Source organism: Nothobranchius furzeri, chromosome 18 (assembly GCF_043380555.1).
Source record: "Nothobranchius furzeri strain GRZ-AD chromosome 18, NfurGRZ-RIMD1, whole genome shotgun sequence".
NCBI classification, from domain to species: Eukaryota; Metazoa; Chordata; class Actinopteri; order Cyprinodontiformes; family Nothobranchiidae; genus Nothobranchius; species Nothobranchius furzeri.
The window spans coordinates 8,109,613-8,134,508 of record NC_091758.1 but is presented as its reverse complement, the minus strand read 5'-3'; the positions used below and the strand labels follow the sequence as shown (position 1 = coordinate 8,134,508).

The window sequence follows — 24,896 nt, the reverse complement described above, 5'->3', positions numbered from 1 at the left end:
CCATTCATTGCGGTCACACACTTCATTTTCAGGCCACTCCACATCCCTTCAACGGGATCGTGGAGATGACGTTCACATCGCAAGTACAGTCTCAGGCGCTAGAGCTGGAGCTGCGGGAACTTCTGTCCAAAGACGCTATTTCCCGATTCCCTCGCGGACAAGAACTCTCGGGTTTCTACTCCCGCTACTTCGTAGTACCGAAGAAGTCGGGAGGAATGAGGCCGATTCTCGACCTGTCCCTGTTCAACTGCTCCATAGCAGTAATGCATTTCCGCATGTTAACGATGAGACAAGTCCTGGAATATGTGCGCCCCGGGGATTGGTTCACGTCAATCGACCTGAAAGACGCATACTTCCACATACCAGTAGTTCCAAACCACCGGAAGTTTCTGCGTTTTTTGTTCAAGGGAGTTCAATATCAGTTCAATCGCCTCCCTTTCGGCTACTCGCTAGCCCCGCGCACCTTCTCCAAATGTCTGGAGACCGCGCTACAGCCACTGCGCACGGAGGGAATGAGGGTCTTATTTTACCTGGACGATCTTCTCCTGTGCGCTCGGTCCAAGGACGAGGCGTCACAGCAAACCAGGAGGTTGACAGGGCATCTGTCAACCCTAGGGTTTTCTATAAACTGGGAAAAGAGCTCCATCCTTCCATCCCAGTCGAATGTGTATCTCGGGGTGGAGTTGGACGCCACTCTAATGAGAGCACGTTTGTCGCCTGCAAGAGCGGCAGATCTCTCCACGGTGATCTCCCGTGTTCAACCCCGCAAGATCGTGAGAGCCCGGTTAGTCATGAAACTCCTGGGCATGATGTCCGCAGCCAATTCAGTGGTGCCGCTAGGTTTGCTGCGCACGAGGCGCTTGCAACGCTGGTTCGTCCGCCTCCGGGTACACCCGATACGTCAGAAGAGACGTATGTTGAGGATTCCCCCTTCAGTGGGCGGGGACCTCGCTCACTGGGGGAACCCCTGCATCCTCTCACGCGGGGTTCCCATCGGACGTCCTGCGTCACACGTATCTGTGTTTACGGATGCGTCACTGTCGGGGTGGGGGGGCACGTGCTTGTCCCATACGGTGGCAGATCGCTGGCCCTCCCACACGCACGAGCACATAAATGTGTTGGAGCTTATGACAGTGAGGAATGTGATCAGACACTTCGCTGCCCTTCTAGAGGGCCGTCATGTCGAAGTTCACACAGACAACCGGGTAGCGGCAGCCTACATAAATCGCCAAGGGAGAGTTCGATCCATCCCACTGTTGCGTGTTGCCACGGATTTACTGTGTTGGACACATGTCCACCTGCTGTCCATCAGAGCCATCTACATTCCGGGGGTCCTGAATGTAGCGGCAGACATCCTGTCGAGAGGGGGACCCCGCGACTCCGACTGGCTTCTGCATCCTGCACTGATATCACAGATCTGGATCAGGTTCGGGGAACCGTCTGTGGATCTGTTCGCGGCTCGCAAAAACGCTCAGTGTCGCCTGTGGTTTTCCCTGAGTCCCCGGGACGGACCCCCGCTCGGGGCGGACGCCTTCTCACACCAGCCCTGGCCTCGAACGCTCCTTTATGCGTTTCCACCAGTCCCTCTGATTCCCCGTCTCCTGGACCGAATTCGGTCGGAACAGCTCTCGGTGATTCTGGTGGCTCCCAGACGCGTGTCCGCGTCATGGTTTCCGGACCTGCAAGCGCTAGTGTCCGGCTCCCCGTGGAGGCTCCCGTGGAGGGCGGACGCCCTTCTCCAGGCGGATGGGATAATCAGACATCCTCCGGAAATAGGCCAACGGCTGTGGGTCTGGCCGCTGAGCGGTCACGCTTAGAGGCTTCTGGGCTGCCGCATGATGTGGTCGCCACGATTCAGAGTGCGCGGGCGCCCTCTACCATTGCGTCTTACGCTGCTAAATGGGCAGCTTTCCAGAACTGGTGCGCAGAACGGAATGTTCAAGCGCTCTCCTGCCAGCTGGCGGATGTCCTATCGTTTCTGCAGATACTGATGGACAGGGGCCTCGCATTCAGCACTGTTAAGACATATGCTGCAGCTATCTCATCATGTCATCAGGGTTTTGGAGATAGATCTGTTTTCAATCATCCCCTCACAAAACGTTTTCTAAAAGGTGTCAGAAGGAACAGACCTGTGTCCCGCCCGCTTTTTCCCCAATGGGATCTAACGGTGGTTCTGCGTGGCTTATCTGAAGCTCCATTTGAACCCTTGGACCAGGTCTCACTCAAGTTCCTGTCGCTTAAAACTGCATTGCTGCTGGCGCTAGCATCAGTCAAGAGAGTGAGTGACCTAACCGCCCTCTCAGTGGCTCCCGCATGCCTCAGGATCTGGGAGGATGGCGGGTCTGCTGTTTTATGCCCCAACCCAGCCTTTGTGCCCAAAAGCATTAATGCTTCCTTCAAATCCAGGTCAATTTCATTGGCTGGACTTTTTCCTCCTCCCCATAATTCTGAGGAGGAGGCGGCTTCTCACCTTCTCTGCCCGGTGCGTGCGCTTGCACGATATGTGTCACGCACTTCAGGGATTCGTCGCTCACAAAACCTGTTTGTGCACTACAGGGAGTCTTCCCTTGGTCAGGCGCTGTCGGCCCAGCGCCTTTCACGCTGGCTGTGTGACGCCATTTCCCTCGCTTACACATCATCAGGGCAGGATCCCCCTGAGGCACTCAGGGCTCACTCAGCCAGAGGGATTTCCTCCTCAATGGCGCTCCTCAGTGGTGTGTCAATGGAAAACATTTGTCAGGCTGCTTCATGGGCTTCACCCTGTTCCTTTACTCGTTATTATTTACGAGATGTGTCTTCAGGATCCATCACTCGTTCAGTGCTTGGACCCCAGCAGGCTAAATGAATGCTTATGGCACCTCATTGGCCTTGCTGAGATGGATTTCATCCTCTTGTGGATGATGTTTTTTAGTCTCTTATCGTGCCTGCCTCAGTCTTTAAGCCTGGTCTGAGGCTGAACGTCCCCCACTAGAGGAGATTTGATTGGGTGTGTCCATTGGTTGTGTTAACCAGTGGGGTGTAAACCCATCCAGCTGCACTTTATTCCAATAGCAGCTAGCTTAAGGGCTAAGACTAGACAAAATAGAACGTTGGTTACGTATTGTAACCCCAGATTCTATGAGTCTAGTCGCAGCCCTTAAGCCACTGGCCCCACTGGTTATGATGGGAATAAGAGCCATTGGAGGTGAGCAGTGGGGTCACTGCGGTTATATACCACGAGGGGGCCCACTATTGGTGGGCGTACATTTAAGCTCTTCATGATTGGCTGATGTGGAGATCATCCTTCCAATAGCAGCTAGCTTAAGGGCTGCGACTAGACTCATAGAATCTGGGGTCACAATACGTAACCAACGATCTTGGGAAAGGCGGAGTTAGGAGCAGAATCGGGCTTATGCATGCCCCACTTCCGCATTATGCTAAACAGGATGCACCACTTCCTTCCGGTCCGCAGTCCAGCTTGAGCTGCGATAGCGGTAGCTAACCATGGCATTGTTTTATACACGGTCCCTCCAGGAGCTGCGGAAAATAAAGGTTTCAGATGTCCATAGAATATGCCGAGCGACTTCTAAAACTCCTGCCACAAAAACTGGATAAGGGATTTAAGCTGTACGCCTCGTCCTATGTTTGCGACTACGAAGGTATTTAAAGCTAATGTTGGGTTAGCTTCGCAGCTAGTAGCTAAAGTTACCGATTCAGTAAGGAATGTCGTAACAGATCAAAAGTTTCATCGATCTGTGTTCATTACTTTCTTGATACAACTCTTGTATGAGCAGTGTGTGTTTTTAAAGTTTTATTTCTTTTTTTCCGTATCAAACAAAGACAGGGTGACCGGAGATGTCAGCATCAGAGCAGAATATCACAGATATGTGCGCAAAAGTGAAACGAACCACAAGCTGAGAGTAGGCTAAATATTATGGATAGTTGGGTGTTCGCTTCAGTTCCAGTTCCTGCCTGTTCCAGTTCGGGGACAGTGTTAATCAAGACTCACGTTCCGTATCCATATTTTTCGCAAACTGTCATCTCTTGGGAAGTGATGAAAACTTACGGCAGAGTTGAATTTCCCTGACGTGGGGCATTGCGGCACACAGCAGAAATTCCCGCTAGGGTTATCGCGCTTCAAATATTTAGTCGGCTGAGCTCATGTTAAAACAGCCGTTAAAAGTCCGGCAAAAACTCCTCATATTGGCAAGCAGCGCTACCGGCAAGCAAACCGGAAGTCCTCCGTAACGTTTTACGGTTCGTTTGTGTGACTTTCAGCATAAGGCCCATAAGGAGAGGGTTGTGATGAATGTCCCGCAGAAGCCAGCCTGAACAGGGCTCCAGTAAATACGATTTAAAAAGCACAAAGTTCTTTATCTTAAACGTGTTTCAGCCAAAGATCTGCTGTAGTAAAAAGAAAAAGTCAACTTTAAGCTTCACGTTTTCTGTCTACTAATGAACCATGATCTTGTGTGCTTGTGGGCAGAAGTCTTCTTTTAACCTGAAATTCAGATCTCTCTGTGGTTGAAGAGTTCATTCTTTGACATTTAATTCTCCAGAGGGGGCTTGTGTTTATTTTCAAATATCAGCTCAAGTCACTTCTGCAGGATGAGGAGGTGGATAGAAAAGTGCTGCGGGGATCTGGCTGAGGAGTGAGTGAGTCAGGCTGGTAAATCGATCGTTTACTCAACTTGAGAGTTTCCGTTAGAACAGAGAAGACACATTTAGAGACATCACAGTGACTCGTTCGGAAATGAATTGGTGCTCGGACTTCAGAGAACAGAAGAGGCAAATATGTCCTATGTGCTGATGTTGTCACGGTGAGAGAGGGAGGAGGTTAGGACCCAAGGTGTAGACACCAGGCAGGAGCAGATGTAAAAAATAAATAAATAAATAAATCCTTTATTTAGGATGATAACCAAAAATCCAAAAGGGCAGGAGGCCACAACCTAATAACTAAACTCAGACAAAAAAATAAAATAACCAAAAGCTCACTTTCTGAGCAGAGATCTACAGTCTTACCCCTTCTTTCCACCGGAGCCGTCAGCAGCACGTTACTGCAGCAGCACGTCTTGCTCGCGTAAGCTGCTGCTCGGCCCTTCCCACGAGACGCGAAGCAGCAGGGGAGCAGCTGTCACCGACAGAGCACGAAGTCACACGAGTGACTTCATCAGTAAACACAACAACAAGCAGGAGAAAACTACAACATGGTTTGTGTTTTATGTTCTGTCCGTTTTATAATCGCCAATACGGACCTGAAAAACAAAGGAGACCGCTAGCTAGGTGATAACTTGTCACGGGGCCGCACAGTTAGTAACTTTTTTTAAAGTAAAGCAACCGGAAGGAAGTATGTTTCTTTATTCTGAAAATCTCAGGAGCTTCGCTCCGTTTCCACGTCCGATTTCCTGTCTTTCCTTCCCCACAAATGTCGAACTTGACCCGTTTCAGTGGCGTTGCGTGTAGAAAATAGAACCGGCGCATAAGAACATGCTGCTCCTGAGACGCGGCCGACTCGCGCTGCTGACGGCTCCGGTGGAAAGAAGGGGTTAGTAGGGAGGGACAAAACAACGCTGACATAAGACAGTGGACCGACAAACACTGACCCCTTCTTTCCACGGGAGCCGTCAGCAGCACGTTACTGCAGCAGCACGTCTTGCTCGCGTAAGCTGCTGCTTGGCCCTTCCCACGAGACGTGAAGCAGCAGGGGAGCAGCTGTCACCGACCGAGCACGAAGTCACACGAGTGACTTCGTCAGTAAACACAACAACAAGCTGGAGAAAACTACAACATGGTTTGTGTTTTATGTTCTGTCCATTTTATAATCACCAATACGGACCTGAAAAACAAAGGAGACCGCTAGCTAGGTGATAACTTCTCACGGGGACGCACAGTTAGTAACTTTTTTTAAAAGTAAAGCAACCGGAAGGCAGTGCGTTTCTTTATTCTGAAAATCTCGGGAGCTTCTCTCCATTTCCGCGTCCGATTTCCTGTCTTTCCTTCCCAAAAATTTCGAACTTGACCCGTTTCAGAGGCGTCGCGCGTAGAAAATAGAACCGGCGCGTATGGACCGCGACATGCTGCTCCTGAGACGCGGCCGACTCGCGCTTCTGATGGCTCCAGTGGAAAAGGTTCTGTTGACCACAGCGGTTCCTATCAGCAGCTATGACGTGCTGCTGCAGTAACGTGCTGCTGACGGCTCCCGTGGAAAGCCGGGGTGAGGGAGAAGACGGGGTTTTTAAACACAGAGGGAAGCAATCAGAGGAACAGGTGATGGGTGTGAGGAGTGAGGTGCCATCAATAAACCAAATGGGGAAAGAACCAAGCAGCGGGGGAGATAAACCATAACCTATAAAACACTAAATAACTAAACCTAAAGACTAAGAGAAAAGATAAACAACTAATGCCTAGAGGAGTGAGGAGGACTAATAAAGTGCGGAAGGATCACAAAAGGAGGCTAATGCAAACCAATAGGAACTACAGGGGAGTGACTAGGAGGAAACATGAGGGAAGCCTAGAGAGAGCTGGGGAACACATGGAGACATGAGGGGAACCTGGAGTGGGCAGGGGAAGCATAAGGACACATAGAGCACAAGGGGACACATGAGGGGAACGCAGAACACGACAGATGTTTAGGATGAAGAGGAGTCAAAGTCACAACTTATTTATAAACTACTGGAAAAAGGCATTAAACCACAAGTGAAAACAAATCTTAAATGGTAAAATATTCAGTAAGCAACTAATCTGTTATTTTAAATACTGTTAACTTTCACTTACTTCCAAACAGTTGGGAATAAAATCCTAATTCTCTGGTTTTACTTTAAACCTGGCTTTTATTTTCTTTCTCTCTCAGACAGAGTAGAGACCGATTTTTTTAACTATCCAAAGCAACAGTCTGATTGGTCAGCCTAACAACAACAGCACTCCAACAACGCTGCTGCCTCTTTGATCTCCAACAATGAAAACCTTTGTTACAAAGTACTTCCAGCTTAATAAAAACTTGCTTTCTGTTGGCCATTGCCCCTTGAGTGGATTGGTGTTCACACACTTTTTTTCTAACTATTTTTAAAAGACACAATGATGGCATCCAATATCAACACAATAATCTAAAGTTTCAAATTAAGCTTACACCCCCTTAAAGATTTTTGTGTTCACAAGCTGAGGTAGTCAACCAGAAACATCACTGCAGTGGTAGGCAGAGCAATTCTCCATCAGGACAGCAGGTTGATGGTGCTAATTCAATTCAGTTCAATTCAATTCAAGTTTATTTATATAGCGCCAAATCACGACAAGTCGTCTCAAGGCACTTCACATAATAAACATTCCAATTCAGGTCAGTTCATTAAGCCAATCAGAAATAATGTTTCCTATATAAGGAACCCAGCAAATCACATCAAGTCACTGACTAGTGTCAGTGACTATACAGCAATCCTCATACTAAGCAAGCATGCAGCGACAGTTGAGAGGAAAACTCCCTTTTAACAGGAAGAAACCTCCAGAGAATCCTGGCTCAGTATAAGCAGCCATCCTCCACGACTCACTGGGGATCGAGAAGACAGAGCACACACACACACACACACACACACACACACACACACACACACACACACACACACACACACACACACACACACACACACACACACACACACACACACACACACACACACACGACAAATTAATGTGTCTATAGTTATATTGTGATTTCTTAGTAAATATTCTATTTGGTGAGAGATAAACTTTATTGTATTTATCCTAGTGGATGTATAATTAAACAGATAAACTAGTGGTAGCACATCCAACGTCAAGGAAAGCAAAAAGCCAATATCAGGAGAGAGAGAATGTTTTAGTGGTTAGCAGCAGTGTGCTAGTCGATGGCCCCCTCCATGAGGCCACCACAGCTCAGCAGAACGTCATTGTAGCTTCTTCTGGGGAGAAAAACACTTACAGAAAAAATAAAGTTAACAGCTGAAATTGCAGAAAGTGATACAGTTAAGGAGCAGATTGTAGAAGAAAGTAGTAGAGTGTGGAAAGTGGTCAGTGTATCCTCCAGCAGTCTAAGCCTATAGCAGCATAACTACAGAGATAACTCTGGATAATCTATCCTATTTAGATGGAGGCATGTTGGAGGCAGGGCAAGGGAGAGCCGTCTTTACCGACTGTACACTCCACCTCCCTGTACTCCCCCACTTGTCCTGATTTAGGCTAACATCAGATTTTAACCATAGGCCCTATCAAATAAAAATGTTTTAAGCCTATTCTTAAATGTAGACAAAGTGTCTGCCTCACGGACTAAAGCTGGGAGCTGGTTCCACAGGAGAGGAGCCTGATAACTAAAAGATCTGCCTCCCATCCTAATTTTAGATATTCTGGGAACCACCAGTAGACCTGCAGTCTGAGAGCGAAGTGCTCGGTTAGGAACATATGGAACAATCAGATCACTGATGTATGATGGAGCTTGATTATTAAGAGCTTTATATGTGAGAAGGAGGATCTTAAAATCTATTCTGAATTTAACAGGTAGCCAATGTAGGGAAGCTAAGACAGGAGAGATATGATCTCTCTTTTTAATTCTCATCAGAACTCTAGCTGCAGCATTTTGGACAAGCTGAAGACTTTTAACTACATTCTGTGGACTTCCTGAGAGTAATGAATTACAGTAATCCAGTCTTGATGTAATAAATGCATGAACTAGTTGTATTAACTCATTCACTGCCAATGACGACAAAAATTGTCATTTGCATCTTTTTACGGTGTGGGTGTCGGAACGAGCCCCCGCACCGTGAGAACAAACATCTCAGCTCTTTAGCTGATCTTCATCCGCATACGTCACACGTCACGTGATCAGCAAGCAGTAAATTCACATGTTAGGAGATCGTTTTGGGCCGCTGCTGTAAAAAAAAAGTGAGGAGCGAACCGGAAAAGCTTCTGCTGTTCACAATTCAACAACGGATTATGAAAGAACGAATGACGCTCGAAACCCGTGGATTCTCCCTGATGTAAGAGGTGAGTCTCTGCTTTGTTTTGGTTGTTTTGGAGTTGACATGTTCTGTGACTCTTAAAAACTGTGAAAACGCTGAAAATGCTGGCAGCGAAGGGCTTTTCCGATCAGGAAACGGCTGGCAGTGAATGAGTTAAGTTATACAGCATAGAAATTAATTGTTACTTGCGGGGACAGTACAAATATGTTGTCATTTGGTAAATTTGGAAAATAATTGTTTTCTGTCTAAAGTTTCTGATTTGCAAATATCTGAAAATAATTAGACTTTGGTATCCTGAAAGACTCACAAAGTTAGAAAACAAGATAAAATGACAAATGTAATGCCTTTTTCGCTCCAAGATGAGAATGTAGCATGTGAGGATGCTGGGAGAAAATTAGCATTTCCCCAAATAGGGGAATATAGGTCATAATCAAACCCAAACGTCTTCAGAACTGCCACCATATTTCATTGTTTGCACCACTATTGGTTTTAGTGATTGCACATTCGAGGAGATTAACCCCATTTATTTTCAAGAATCTCCCAATAACACAGCTTTTCAGAGTGCATTTACTATCCTAGCGCCTTTGTCATTTTCTGTTGTTCTTAATTATACACAGAGTTATAAGGAACACGCCGAGCCAAAACCAGTGACAACTCTTCCTTAAATCAAAGGCATAAAAGAAAAGATTATAACAGGGATGAAAAAACACAATACCAATAAAACCGTATGACAGTTAGGTAACGATTAGTACACCCAAAAGACGATCATCAGCACTAAAATGTGGAGTCGTATGTGAAATACCAGGCAAACTCTGCTATAAAACATACATAGGAGAACCAGGACGCCAACTCAACACACGAAAAGCAGAAGATAAAAAGGAGTCTGAGAAAGAAACAAGTCAAAGACACAGAAGAGCAGCTAAACCAGAAGTAGAAAGCACAATAAAGAAATCAGCCATAACAGACCACTGCACAAGAGAAAACCATATAATGGACTGGGATAGCACGGGTCATAAACACAGAGCAACAGAAATTCAAAAGATGGATCAAAGAAGTCATTGAGATAAGGAGACGTGGATCCAGGACCATGAACAGAGACGAAGGAGTCTACATGCTGGACCAATCATGGAACATGAGGAAGATATCGTCCTCTGCTGCCTGCGGATAAAGGGAAGTGACGCCACCAACATCTGGCGGTTGCTCTGACGAAGGAGGTAGTGAACGTTGAAACATGTCAGAAAAGGTAACAACAAACCCATTTCACTCTGTGTTTAATGAAGAACTAAAGAAAATGAAACTGGATAACACACACACAAACAGTACAAACGTAACAAAGATATCCTCGCACCTGCCCTACACGTCCCTCTCCTTACTCTACTGCACGCTAGTGCACTTCTCAGTGCTTGCACAATGTCTACTAGAGGTGGGAAAAATGGTCGATTCTAAGATGCATCGCGATTCAGCCGTGCATGATTCCGCATCGATGCAGCAACGTGACATAATGAGATTCTCTCCCTATGTCTATGTCGGGGGTCGGCAACCGCGGCTCTGGAGCCGCATGCGGCTCTTCCATCCATCTGATGCGGCTCTCTGTGCTTGTAAAATAATGAATGGATATTTAAATAAAATGCTTTATATTTTACTGCATTAATTTTACATCTGTAAGCCAATTCTAAATGTAAAGATTGTCTGCGTAAACTTGAACAGGTGCAACCCAGTCTTACTGTGAGACCGGGTTGACGGGTCATGCTTGTGCGTAACCATATGCGTGTTCTGAGCTGACGAGGATGTGAGATTCTGGGATTCTCCTCAGCTCCTGGATGTGTCGCCACATTGGAGACAGGAACAAGCGCTATTCAGCCAAAGTTTCATAATCAGGGAACATTTTCTAAGTGACAAGTCTCGCTTCAGTCGGAGGAATCTTCCTGCATGCGCTCTGGTTCTGCGACGTGCTCCAAGCCCCTCTCCACTTCTTCAGCTCACTGTGCGCCGTACGTACGCGCTGACAGCGAGCTGCGCTGAGCTCAGTGTCCAGCTCAGATGGGAATCTTTTCTTAAGTGATTTAGCTACATCTGCGATGTGCGAAACGAATAAAATGTCAGCTCGTCTGCATGCGTCGGGGTAATTCTTTCTGTTCTTTCTCCGTCAAAATAAATAGTCAAATACGGGAACTGTCCGGTCAACACAACACAAGCCCTGCTTTTAACTGTTCTGTTTTCTTGTGAAAATTGTTGTAAAGAAACATAATTTCACTTGATTAACACCAGAGCCAGGCGCACTGCACCGTTGTCTCCGTCACTGTAAATGAGGGAAAAACAAAATGATCGGATCCTTTTCTGACCTTCCCCACCTACAAAGTTTAATTACAACAATCAAACGTGACAGAGCCTGGATTTGTATTCTGAACAGTCTAAACATGTTTTAAAAGAAACGTATGACAAAAGTGGGACCTGCTCAGTAAAACCACCAACAGGGTGAAAAATATCAAAATACTGTAGGCAGAGACGGGCTACAACTTCTGGATCCACTTTATATAAATCGTTTTATTGATTATCTTCTTATGAAAGATAACTTTGACGTACACGAGCGGCCGACCGGTACCGGCTGCTGTCTGAGTGTAGGCCCCGCCCACAACGCCGTGGCTGCTGCGGTGTTTTCTTTACTGTGGGAAACGGGTAATAATGGCTCTTTGATGGGAACAGGTTGCCGACCCCTGGTCTATGTCTATGCGAGGACAATAAAAGTTTGAGGTATTATTTCTGGGGGCAGAGTTGCAATGACATGCGCACTGCGTTGTCCTAGAAGCAATTGGACAGGGATACAGGGCCAACATTACCAGTAATCAAAGATGTACCCGGCCATTACATTTAAATTGGATGTCTGGGCTAATTTCAGTTTAGGGATCCTGGATGTGAAAGAATCACTTAACACAGTATTTGTTTACTATTTTTAAGTTCAGTAATATTCTATCTTAAAGCTGCTCTACCGAAAACATTATTTCTTATATTATTTAAGTAATTATAGGCAGCACACTTTAAACATTGTTGCTCACTATAGTGAATAGATGAATGTTCTGTTTTTCAGGGATTTCGAAATCAAAAAGAAATTGAAAACTATTCTACTGCTTTTATTAAGTAATGAACATTTTTGTGTGAAGAATCGTGATGCATTTCAGACTCAAATCGAATCGTTAGGCAGATAATCGGAATCGGATCGAATCGTGAGGCAGGTAGAGATGCACACCACTAATGTCTACACTGTCATCTCTGACACAGCCTAACTAGTGTACTTCCCTCTAAGTAGTTTAGCCTCAATAGTTAACTGCATTCGTGAATCCTCATTTGAAATAAATTGTATTTCATTCTGGGGGAATTTCTGAGTTATCTTTGTGTCACCACAATCAAGGATTTAAAATTAAGTTATGTTTTTAAGCCTTTACATTTGAAATAACAACTCAGGTGTAACTCTTATTACTGTCTACCCAACACCTAAAGGTGTTTCCTTTCTCTTGGCTGTTGTCAGCAGTAACACAGCTTCCCACTGGAAACTAAAGAAGCTCCACAATACCTGGAGTTTAGAGATAAAAACCTCTCTCAGACAAATGCCCCCTATTTGTGCCAAATAGCTAAAGAGAACTGGGGAGACTGGCGATGGTGGCAGAAGAGTAAAGTGCCTGCCCCATTGTCAGAGGGTTGCAGGTTCAAGCCCTGTCTTTCGCAGTTGTTGTGTTCTTGGGTAAGACATTCAACCCACCTTTCCTGCTGATGGTGGTTAGAGGAACCGGTAGCGCTAGTGTTCGGCAGCCTTGCCTCTGCCAGCTTATCCTAGGGCAGCTGTGGACAAACTGCAGGGGTAGACTGGGACAAAACTCAACTGTGGCATAACTTAGGTCATCCGCATGGGTGGGGTGCTGGGGGAGATTTGTCCATCTCTTGGAGGGGTGGCTGACCGGACCGGTCCACAAAGTCAGCAGTTCACAGGAACAATGCCTGATAAGCCAGATGGCCAGTCTACCCCTGCTACATTGTAGTTTATCAGCAGTGTGTGAATGTGTGTGTGTGCATGGGTGGATGAATGTTTGTGTTGGAAAGCACCTGGGAGACGCTATATCAAATACTGGCCATTTACATTTACATTTGTTTTTTTTTTTCAGATGGCGTGAAACCAAGTACAGCTATAGGTGCGTTTCCATTACCGGAACGTCCGGAGAGATTTACGGGAACTTCCCGACATGCCTGTGTCTCCACTTGACCGGGCCGGCCAATTGGCCATTTTCAGGAACTTTTGGAGTACCTTATCCAGGGTAGCTACTCGTAACAGCCTGGTGGAGTAGCTGAGCTTAACTCACACTGATTGGTCGTAACTCAGTGGGAAATTACATTGGCAGACCTTGTCCAAAACAACCAGGATAGTAAATGTAGGAGAGTTGCTGGTGAAGTCGAATGGAAGCAAAAGAAAATAAGCATGGACTGCCATTGATATTCTGCCCTGGGGCTTACTGACAAAATTTAGGCTGTTAAACAATGGCACCACCAGTCGCCCCGACCACCATCAGCAGGCAAGAAGGGTGTTGCCTAAGGACACCACAACTACGGCAGACTGAGTGGAGCTTTAACCTGCCATCCTCTGTTTATGGGGAGGGCACTTAACTCCTCTGCCACCATCGTCCATAAAGTTTAAGGCACCTTTAACACAGATCAGACAACTCTAGTGGCAAGTGCCCTAAACAGTATCAACTCATTATGAAACATTTTTACTGATCAGGATTAAACCAGTAACTCCGTATCTCAATAGTAATCACATGGCTGGCAATGCTAACTAAACTATCCTAATACTATACTCTAATCCATTACTGGGACAAGCTTTTGAGTACATTATCATAAAATGTTTACTTTTCCCACCAACATTTTGTTCACATCAATGAACTTGTCGATTCATCACCAAGAAGAGATCTAATGAATTCTGTCATAAAAGCACTGACTGTTAATTCACTCCTGCCTGGTCTCACTCCTGTAATCCAAACAGATTAAATCACAACATTATAACAAACCCTTTTAAATTTGTTCCCACATTGATTGATTTGTTGATAGATAGATAGACTGATTGATTTGTTTATTGACTGACTGAATGATTGACTGAATGATTGATTTGTTGATTGACTGAATGATTAATTGACTGAATGATTGATTGATTGATTGACTGATTGATTGATTAACTGAATGATTGATTGACTGAATGATTGATTGATTGACTGATTGATTGATTAACTGAATGATCGATTGACTGAATGATTAATTGACTGAATGATTGATTGATTGACTGATTGATTGATTAACTGAATGATTGATTGACTGAATGATTGATTTGTTGATTGACTGAATGATTAATTGACTGAATGATTGATTGGTTGATTTGTTGATTGATTGTCCATCTATCTATCAACAAATCAGTCAGTCAGACAGACTGACTGACTGATTTGTTGATAGACAGATGATTGATTGATTGATTGATTGATTTGTTGATTGATTGATTGATTGATTGGAAATGTTTATTTGCACATCAGACAACACATTTTAAAAACAATAAACAACGATAGAGAAATATGCGAAGGAAAGGAAAACTACTTGCTTAAACGGTATTAGATCAGTTTGAGATGAAATACCCATAAACCCTGTTTGGATGCTGAGATCCAGTCACTAAGGGTTTCAGCTGGATTACGTACCTTCCTGGGAAACTTTCTTCCAGGGATGAGGAGGGTACATGAAGGCCGCATTCTGGATCTGATCGTTGATATCTTCATCTTCATTGAAAGGGAATGTTCCACTGAGACTGCAAGCAGAGTTTTACAACTGAAATATGCACTGCACCTTTAACCGACATTAGATTGTGTTTGCATGGATTAAAGTCAACACAAACAAACACTCTAATGCACCTAAATAACTATAAACACCAACTGGGTAATGCCTTTGAGACAAAAACCTTCCCTTCACATGATGCCCTACCTGACATAAATGATGACCCCGACAGACCACATGTCCAGAGAGCGGTTGTAACCTTTGTTCCTCAGGACCTCAGGAGCAAGATATGCTGGCGTGCCGACAACTGAGCGCCTGAAGGACTTCTCACCAATTATTCGAGCAAATCCAAAGTCACAAAGCTTCACCTGCAGTTGGACAATGAAGGAGTATTACTAAAGATCTCACCCTAACCATCACCTCTCACCAGAGGCAGGCCTTAATAAAGGAAGTCAATGTTTGAGTTTCACATCTTAAAAAGTAAAAGGTTATTTATATATTTTTTTTTATTATTTTTAACATTGCCAAATTATCTTTACTTGTGATATGTCATATAAGGGACTTTCATTTTATACCAGTTTTCATTTATTACTGCATTTGTTCAACGATTGGCCTAAACGATTTAGCAAAAAAAAAAAAAAAGTCTTTCTGTATGAAACAAAGTGTGAATAAAGTAGTGCAGGTCATGTAGTCGTTCTCGTAACTGTGCCGCTGCACTTAAACATCATTTGGTTCTGAATCTGGAAAGCAGTTAGCCATTTAGTGGCCCAAGTTTTAAAACAAACCAGTAAAGCATTAAGCCTGAATACAGATAATACCTGAGGAAAGGAATCTGCAGAGGCCAGGAGCACATTTTCAGGTTTCAGGTCACAGTGGACAATGTTCTTGAAGTGGAGATGACGCAAAGCCACAAGAATCTAAAGACAGAAACATCCCACTATTACACCAAGAGAAATGTGGTTTTATTTTGTGGACACTAAGCAAAAATGTTTTTGTCTAGTGTTAATTTGGCTGGGTCAGCATTACTAATGTTGGGCAAAAGACTTTCAAAGTCCATCTCAAAATCAGAGGCTCTACAGCTTGCAGGTTTCTTTTGTGAAGTACATAGAACAGCAGCAGAACACTCTATGAAGACAAAAACAGGTGATCTTCATTAGACAACTTCTTTGTTTTGACATGTGAACATTGTTCACCAGGTAACGAGAAGGTTCTTAATGAAAACTCAACATCAAAACACCAACTTTACATCAGAAAATTTGACAAAGATGTTGCAGTTTTACTAATAATCCTTGATATATAACGTGCTTCTGCCACTGACCAGCATGTCAGGCTGTTTCACACCGAGAGTGGTACGAGGCGGTCCGGTTTCCATTTCACTTCCAGACTCACTGCCACTCAATCCGACTGCTGAACATATCCAGATATCTGCTCCCACAAGGGCACCAAAATATTAGAAATTTGACACAAAACCTTTAAAGCTACAATGGCAAATCTACAAAACAAGCTAGCTTAAAACCTCTTTATTTGCCTTTTAATGTTTTAACATATAGCTATGGATATTTTGTGGGGAGTTTAAAAAAAAGAAAAAAATGTAATGAATCCGGTAATCAGTCTCACCAAACTGCTGCACATTTTAATTTACCTGGGTCCTCCACTCATTATGCACTGTGAGAGGTTCTCCACTCAATAACATCTCTAATTCCCTCTGGGATTAATAAAGTATTTTTGAATTTTAATTTAATTGAATCAGAGAAGGAGAAACAGCCGGCTGCTACCACTTCAGCTTTAGGACAAACTAGCAGAGTCCCAAAAAGAAAATCAGCATTTCATGTGACAGACAACAAAAGTTGTTTGGAACAAGAATACAGCACCTGGTGTTTAGTGCTCTCCTTTACTCTGGCGATCCCACATCGGGAGGATGAAAGCCGACAGGAGGGTGAAAGTTCTGTGAAACCGTTTGTGTTTAAAAACTAGCTTGTTTTGTTATTATAGCTTTAAATATGCACCTGTAAAAATGATGTGAACCATCATTCACTGTAAACTGATTTCACCGTCATTAATACTAAAACTAAAGCTGGCCAAAAATGCTTATTAAATTGGGATATACCAGATGCACCTCACTGAAACATGTCTCACAGTCTGGCTCATCTCATTTCTTTACCCTCGTCATAATCTGCATGCAGCGTCCAGGTCCGGATCTGCACCACAGCTGGTGTGAACGCTCTGATTGTACTCAACAATTTCTTAATGATGCAGAAGCCGTACAAAAACTGGACCGGATCCTTTCCACGTTCAGGGTCAACTAGGCTAAGAGTTATTCTCTAAGCTCCACTTCAACACTATTACTGGTCTTGTGGGTCAGTTTCAGTGGTCTGTTGGTGTCCACCCCCCAATCTTCTTCCTGACCATGTCAGAGAATGGAGAATTACACCATCCACCATGTACTCAGCATCCTGAGCATCTTCCAACACACTGTCAGCAGTCTCCAATGGCTGAGGTGTAATAACGTTATCTGCAAGTAGCCTGTACTCAGCTTTACTTCCCCCTGACACATCTGTTATGGATTAGAATTACATTTAATTAATGACCTTAAGACATTAAAGATTCATATAGAATATGAACCCCATCTAATGGACACTGGGTTATTTAAATCAGAAGATTGGATCTTTTTATTACAGGGAAATTAAATAAACACTTTGCATGAACTGAGAGACAAGAGAAGAGAAAGAGAGAGAGAGACTTTCAAACGTTTAAGGAAATGTATTTACTAAATAATTTTAAACTACTTAACAAGACTAATTCTCTAATGATGAATGTTCTGTTGGAATGAAGTGTGAGGTGGATGGTGTGTGTGAACGTTGTCAAGTTCAGAACCTCCGTATCCAGAGAAGCAGAGTTTGAGTGGGAGATGATGTTTTGCACCTAACTGATCAAGTTTGAGCCCGTGATAATAACCACATGAGACGCCAGTTTGTCGCATCCGCATACCCTTCAGTGAGTCCTCCACGGTGGATCCAGAAACCCAGGTCCTCCGATCTTCCTTCCGGTACTGGAGCCAATGGTACAGCATCACAGAACGACAGACTAGTCCGTGGATTGTTTCCAGGTAAACAGCGACAGGCATTTCACAGCGTCAAAGAGGGGACCCTCCTTGGGTGAGCAAGTTCAGCTTTTATTCTGAAGGACCCGTTGTTGGTTGATAATGACAGATTTTTCCCAGCTTGATAGTTCTTAGCTTAAAAAGAGGAGTACAGATGGTCTGTCCATACTTCACTTAACATGCGGTGAACTCCAAGGGATCTTGAATACTCTGAATACTGAACTTAAAATGCCGTTGGAACTGTTTTATTAATCTGGATGTTTTTGATTCTGGACGAATCAAAGCTGACAGAATTAATAAACACCCAGAGACTCTGCCACGCTTCAGACGGGGAAGGTTCTGATTGGATCAGCAACAGCAATGTGTCATGTGATTATTTACCTTACCCCCAAATTCCACTACCTCCGCTCCGCTGCGCTCCGCTCCGACACGAACGCCGGAGCAAAATCGGTCCCGTTGTAGTCAATCAGAGCAATTCCACTACTGCGGCCGTGCTCCGGCAGTGCGGCGCCGTGCGCCGCCCTCTGTTCCGGCGTCCGGCAAAAATAGAATCGATCCTATTTTCGCCGGACGCCGGAGCACCTCCGCAGTAAATGGACAGAAATCCCAACGGCCCAACATGAAAAGGAGCAAGCACAATTTCCGTATTTCACAATAAATTGATAAACAAAAGGCGTTTTTGTTTCATATGCACAGATTTAACAACTTTTAACCACTATCAATGGCGGCTGAAGTTTAAATGCACAAAATTAAGCCAAAAATACAGTTTCCACTATCAAAGTAGTCACACTTTGTTGATCCAAACACTGCTGATCTCTCAACACAAATGATGGGCAGATTAAACAGTTCATGCCGATGCTTCTCCCACACAACGGGTGTTTGGATCTAACTTCCGCGTTTATTGCTCGGACTGTATCGCAAGATCTCGAAAATCCCGCCCATGCTTGTTTGCCCACCTCAGGTCTCCGCACCGGAGCGGAGCCGTTGTAGAGCGGGTACCAGTAAAAATTGAGTTCGGAAGCGAGCGGCTGCGGAAGGCGGGGGCGGACCGGAGCGAAGCGGAGGTAGTGGAATTTGGGGGTTAGTGTATCAGTGTGTCTAGTGACTAAAATAAGTCATGTACTTATTAAAAACATATTAATCATAATATTGTGATTTCACAGATTGGTCACATTGTATTATTGACTAACAGTTGTTCTGATTAGCTTTATTGAAAATAGAGTTCTTTGATCTAATCTCTAAAGAAAAGAAAAGAGTCTTCATCTTCTGTCTTCATTGCTGGAACGTAAACAGTTTAGAAGCGAATGCATGACCTTGAGGCTGTTTCATGCACTCTGGCACTGTGTCAAAAGGAACAGTGGTTAGAGGATAATAACCTTGAGAAATGGCTCCTTCATCACGTTACACATCCAACTAGAAGAATAAGAAAAGATCTTTTCTATAGCGCCTCTCAAGATAAAAATCACGAGGCGCTTCACAAAAACAAAAAATGTTAAATATAAAAAATATTTTTTTAAGTGGTTAAAAACTATATTTAAAATGAGCACAAATACACAATTGTGATTAAAAATGTAAAGAAAGAGAAAGAGGGAATAGGAAAGAGGGAAATCAGTGGATCCTGAGGAAGGTGGAATAGGTGGGGAGTGCAGAACAAGGAGAGGGTGATGAAGGTCCCACCAAAGCCTGAACAGGTGAGTTTAAAGGAGACCACCGAGTCCACTGATCTCAGGCTCAGGGGGAGAGAGGTCCAGAGTCTGGGGGCCACAGCAGCAGATGATCTGTCACCTTTGACCTTTAGCCTGGTGCTGCACAACCAGTAGGCTTTGGCCACTGGACCTCAGGGACCTGCTGGGGGTGTAGGGACTAAGAAGATCACCAATGTAAGATGGTGCTTGTCCATGTAAGGCCCTATAGACCAGAACCAGGATCTTGAAATGAACCCTGAAGTTGACTGGCAGCCAGTGAAGCTGGAGGAGAAGCGGGGTGATGTGGGTGTGTTTGGAGGACTTGGTCAGAAGCCGAGCACAGGCGTTCTGAACCACCTGTAGACGGTTCAGGGAGATTCTGCTCAGACACGTGAAAAGAGAGTTACAGTAGTCTAAGCATGAGGAGATGAAGGTAAGGTTACGATGGAGATGAACTACACCAATCCTCCTCTGCCTGAGGACTCAACAACTGCCACAGATGAAGCCTGTGTGAATATCTTTTTTGTCACAGACTAATTACAAATAAATCTATCTGAAACAAATACTTTGTTGTAGATACGATGTGCATTTTAATGTTACTTAGAAAAACTAAGAAAACACACACCACTCTACAGGAACAGTAGCATGCGTATGATCGTGGTTTGGCTGAAACATTACCTGTGTAACGAGGAACTTGGTGATCCTTTCTGGCAGCCGACCCTTCTCACTGGACAGTATCATCTCCAGCATGTCTCCATGGAGCTTCTCCATCACGACAAACACTCGCTCTGGTGTCTCAAACATGCATTCCAAGTTGACCACACCTTGGTGATGCAAGCTCTGAAAGAGAAGACCATTCAATCTAAAGATCAGGGCAAATCCTTTCATCTTGTTGTAAACCTTTTGTTGTGTGCCCGGTTATTAGGTATTAGAAGAATATTTGGGATGTTAACATTTCAATTCAAGTTTATTTATAAAGCGCCAAATCACGACAAGAGTCGTCTCAAGGACCTTCGCATGGTAAACGTTCCAATACAGGTCAGGTCATTAAGCCAATCAGTAAAAAGTTTCCTATATAAGAATAAATAAATTAATAAATATATAAACATTTAACACCAGGCTTTTTGTTTAGTTTTTGTTTTCTCAATATCTCTCACCTTTTACTCTCTAACACATTTAGGAAAACTAAATTCAAATCCATTAAATTTTAGATTTTCTGTTGGCTAAACAGACGTGAAAGGAGGTAGCATGCTAACAAACTATTAGCTCACAGATTTAAGAAGAAGAAGAAGAAAATATCATTTCTATAGCGCCTCTCAAGATAAAAATCACGAGGTGCTTAACAGATTCTGGCATTTTAAATACGTTTTGGGAGAGTTCTTTTAGCTAAAGCATGATCACTATTTTTCTCTCAGCTTGGATGTGGAGTCGCCCACACAGATTGATGGAGATGTTTTTCCGTTTAGACCTCTCTATTGCCTGGGGAGCGTTGCAAAGCAATCTCCTTCAGGACAACAGAGGAGGTGTTCTGCCACCATTGCTGACACATCTTTCCATGATAGTGTTTTTAGGGGGTGTGCAATCTTAGGTATCTCACAATTTGATTCCTTTTCAGTTCAGACTTGATTGGATTAGACTATTATACAATGAACATAATACCACGATTTCCACTATTTTTTTATGTGTTTCTCATGCCACAGCTTTTCATACTTTCAAATTAAATCGGCACACATTAATTCAAATAACCAAATGCCTTTTACTCCACTATTTTATTTACATAGGACTGAACACGTACCCTACGTACTTTTGCATGAAATTTGCGGTCTCCGTCATGTCAACAGACAGTTAAAACATTGGGCATGACTCTGTCACCCTCTGCAGGCCTGCGGCTGAGCCCTTGCTTCAACGCATTCATGCGTTGCGTCTCGCCATCGCAGAGCTGTCAGAAAAGTATAAATCAGGAAAACCTATTTGTGTGCGGTCAAAATTTGGGATGGGAAATCAACGGAGTTGGGATTGTTACTTTAAGAAAGCAATTCTTTATAGTTACTAATTACTTTGTCAAAAAAGTAGTGACTGAGTGTCACACTGCCTCCTTCACAACCCTCAACATCCTCCGGGGGAGGACCACACACTCACTCAGGGCAACCGAACTCCACTACCCAGCATTCCCAGCGCCAGTTTTCCGGCCCACGTCACCCACCACATCTACATAAGGAAGTACAGCTCAACGCCAAACCACTCAGTCATCGTTCTAACTGAACTGTGCTCCGAGTTCCGACCAGATCCAACCCGATCACTCAGCCCGTTCTGACCAGATCAGCCCGTGCTACTCACCCTGCCGACTCAAAGTAAGTCAGCTTGTTACCTTTGGGAGCCGCCGTGCTCTCCAGTCATTACACGGTTTGACTCCTAGAACAAACCGCGTGTCAACCTGCCCGGCGTCAGTCACTCCGCGCTTGGGTTCACAAACATGCTACATCCCAAACTCTCGCTCCGGTTCAGCTCAGCTCGAGTCAGGCCTTACACTGAGCTGCAAGATTAAAGAAGTAACTAATTGCCAGGAACAGTAACTATTGCATTACTTTTTAATTAAAACATACGCAAGAAAAAGTAGTCCCCTCTAAATAGAACTTCCTTCATTTACTATAAATTACTTCAACACTAACATTTAGATGGGTAAAGAAAACTGAACACAATAAAATGCACGTCCAATAGCTTTTTGTAAAACTGATGCAGTTAAATAAACGGGCCCCAGACAGGAGGAACAGGAAATGGTACCAATCTAAACTAATCAAATGTCGCTGTATGATATGACTCCACTCAACTAAAATGTATCGTTGCAAATAGAACACACCTGCAAAGGGTTCCTGAGCCTCTAAATGACCTCTCAGTACAAGCTGACTTACTGACATAAAAAGGACTTGCACCACCTTCTAACTTTTACAGTTTCACTTGTTTGTATAAGTGGGTGTTTTATCAGCAAGTATATGACACATAATCTAGTAACATCATAAATAAAATGACTCTAGAGCAAGCACAAATCTGATCGAGGACTTAAATTTTACTAAGTTGGGTCAGACCCAAATGTAATTATAGTAACGTGCGCATTTTACATATTAGGAAGACGGTAATTAATTAGATTACACCTCACTGAAAAAAAGTGTAGTAATAGTACAAGTAATAGCGTTAGTAAGGACATTGTTATTTATTTGTTTTGTGTAAAATAAAAAATAAGTACCGTTATTGTTTTTAACACCTTTGTTCCACCGGAAACCAATATTGTGAGGCTGAAGATCCAAAACTCCAGTATGTGTGTGTGCGTGTGTGTGTGTGTGTGTGCGTGTGTGTGTGTGTGTGTGTGTGTGTGTGTGTGTGTGTGTGTGTGTGTGTGTGTGTGTGTGTGTGTGTGTGTGTGTGTGTGTGTGTATGTGTGTGTGTGCGTGTGTGTGTGTGCACGCGTTTGTGTGCGTGTGTGTGTGTGTGTGTATGTGTGTGTGTGCATGTGCGTGTGTGTGTGTGTATGCATGTGAAAACACTTACCTGCAGGATAGCCACCTCATTGCGCAGCTGGCTCTCCTGTTTTGTAGGAAAACGAAGTTTATCAATGATCTTGATTGCAACATCTCGGCCAGATTTCCTTTGTTTACCTTCAAAAAAGAAACAAAGTCAATAAATACAACAATAAATACAAAATGCTCAGTGATTTGTATTTGCATTTCTAAAAGTTGTTTATCAATAGGTGCAGCTGAAATATCCATAAATACAGACGTGGAATAAATTGTTGGTAACCTTTGTTAAATGAAAGAAAAACCCCGCAATAGTTACAAAAATAACTTGAAACTGAAAAAAAGTTATAATAAATAAAAATTCTATGAAATTTAAACAATGAATGTCAGACATCACTTTTCAACCATGCTTCAGTGGAATTATTTAAAAAAAATAAACTCAGAACAGACCTGGACAAAATTGATGGTACCCCTAAATTAATATTTTGTTGCACAACCTTTTACTGTTTCTCATGAGATGTGTGACTTTGTGAGACTTCAGATCAGCGGTCTGGAGAGGATCATGTTGGTTTTCTCCCCTTAAGGAGCGGAGGAGTCAGACATACTTGTCATCAACCCAGTAAAAGGTAATTTTAGCACATACTAGCTCAGGTAAAAGACTGACAAATGTGAAAAAGTTACTTAGTGTGCCTTCAAGGTGAAAATATGTCATTATTAAAAAAAACACAAACTTAAATCAGCTTGTGCACAAATTTGATCAGAAAATCAGACAAATGTGGTTTGTATAGAGCTGTAAAGGAATCCCTAAGTGTTCACGACTGAAAAAGCCTCTGAGTCCTGTAACTACTCACATTTTATGCTATGACGTTGAATTTGTAAGTGTCTTACCTCCGTACACAATACCAAACTGTCCTGAGCCAAGAACCTCATCTGGGAAGATCTGATAGACTGAGTTGATGTCCTAAAACACAAAAACCAGGCCAGAATCAAAACATGTTCAATAAATGTTTGGGCACAAATGAGGTCAAAGGGATGTTAATTTAAATAATAATAATGCATTGAACTTATATAGCGCTTTTATAGACCCCCAAAGACACTTTTACACACTCTCACATTCACACACTGCTAGTGATGGTAAGCTACTTGTAGCCACAGCCGCCCTGGGGAGGTCTGCCATTTGGCGCAGTCGGCCCCTCTGACCACCACTAACACAGGCATGTTGGGTGAAGTGTCTTGCCCAAGGACACAACAGCAGGATACCCCTGGCGGGAGCTGGAATCGAACCCATGACCCTCCGATCAAGAGGCAACCCGCTCTACCACCTGAGCTACTGCTGCCTCATTCAATATTCAATGTTCAATATTATCGGCCAATAACTGAATTTAAATTTCATATCGGAAAATATCTGTACCAGTTTTCAACCATTTAATGACCCAACTTTTACACACCAGTGTTTCCCGACACGGGCCAGGGCCCAGTTTTTAAAAGCAATCCACGAGGAATTTGGATAACAGATTGGATCAAGTGTTGAAAATGGGTTTTTCAAAAGGAAAAACAGATTACATATTCAGATTAGATCACATAATCCAATCTTGGTTTGGATTCGGATCAAACCTTTAGTTTGGGTTTTTCAGAACTTTTTGTAGGATTTGAATCACTTTGATCCAAAAAATCTGGATTAAAGTGATTCCATCAGAAGGGTGGATTCAGCGTGGATTTCATGCCCAAAATGTAATGAAAACTTTTAAAATGTCTCAAATACTACTTTATTTGGATCATACAGTATCTTGCAAGATATCCTGTTTATTCATAAGTTTTACTTCTATTTGTTCTTCCGTCAGGCTGCAGT

At 43.6% G+C, this 24,896-nt stretch overlaps 1 protein-coding gene across 1 annotated transcript in view; it reads right to left on the bottom strand.

Annotated features, from left to right (window-relative positions):
- Positions 1 to 24,896, bottom strand: part of prkd1 (protein kinase D1) — a 130,574-nt gene that overhangs the window by 9,105 nt on the left and 96,573 nt on the right. The window contains exons 14-19 of the mRNA XM_054742038.2: positions 23,936 to 24,008; positions 23,082 to 23,188; positions 20,217 to 20,378; positions 15,572 to 15,670; positions 14,961 to 15,121; positions 14,681 to 14,787 (exon numbers count right to left, since the gene is read on the bottom strand). Of these exons, the coding sequence (XP_054598013.2) occupies positions 14,681 to 14,787; positions 14,961 to 15,121; positions 15,572 to 15,670; positions 20,217 to 20,378; positions 23,082 to 23,188; positions 23,936 to 24,008 (709 nt within the window). The remainder of the gene's footprint in view (positions 1 to 14,680; positions 14,788 to 14,960; positions 15,122 to 15,571; positions 15,671 to 20,216; positions 20,379 to 23,081; positions 23,189 to 23,935; positions 24,009 to 24,896) is intronic.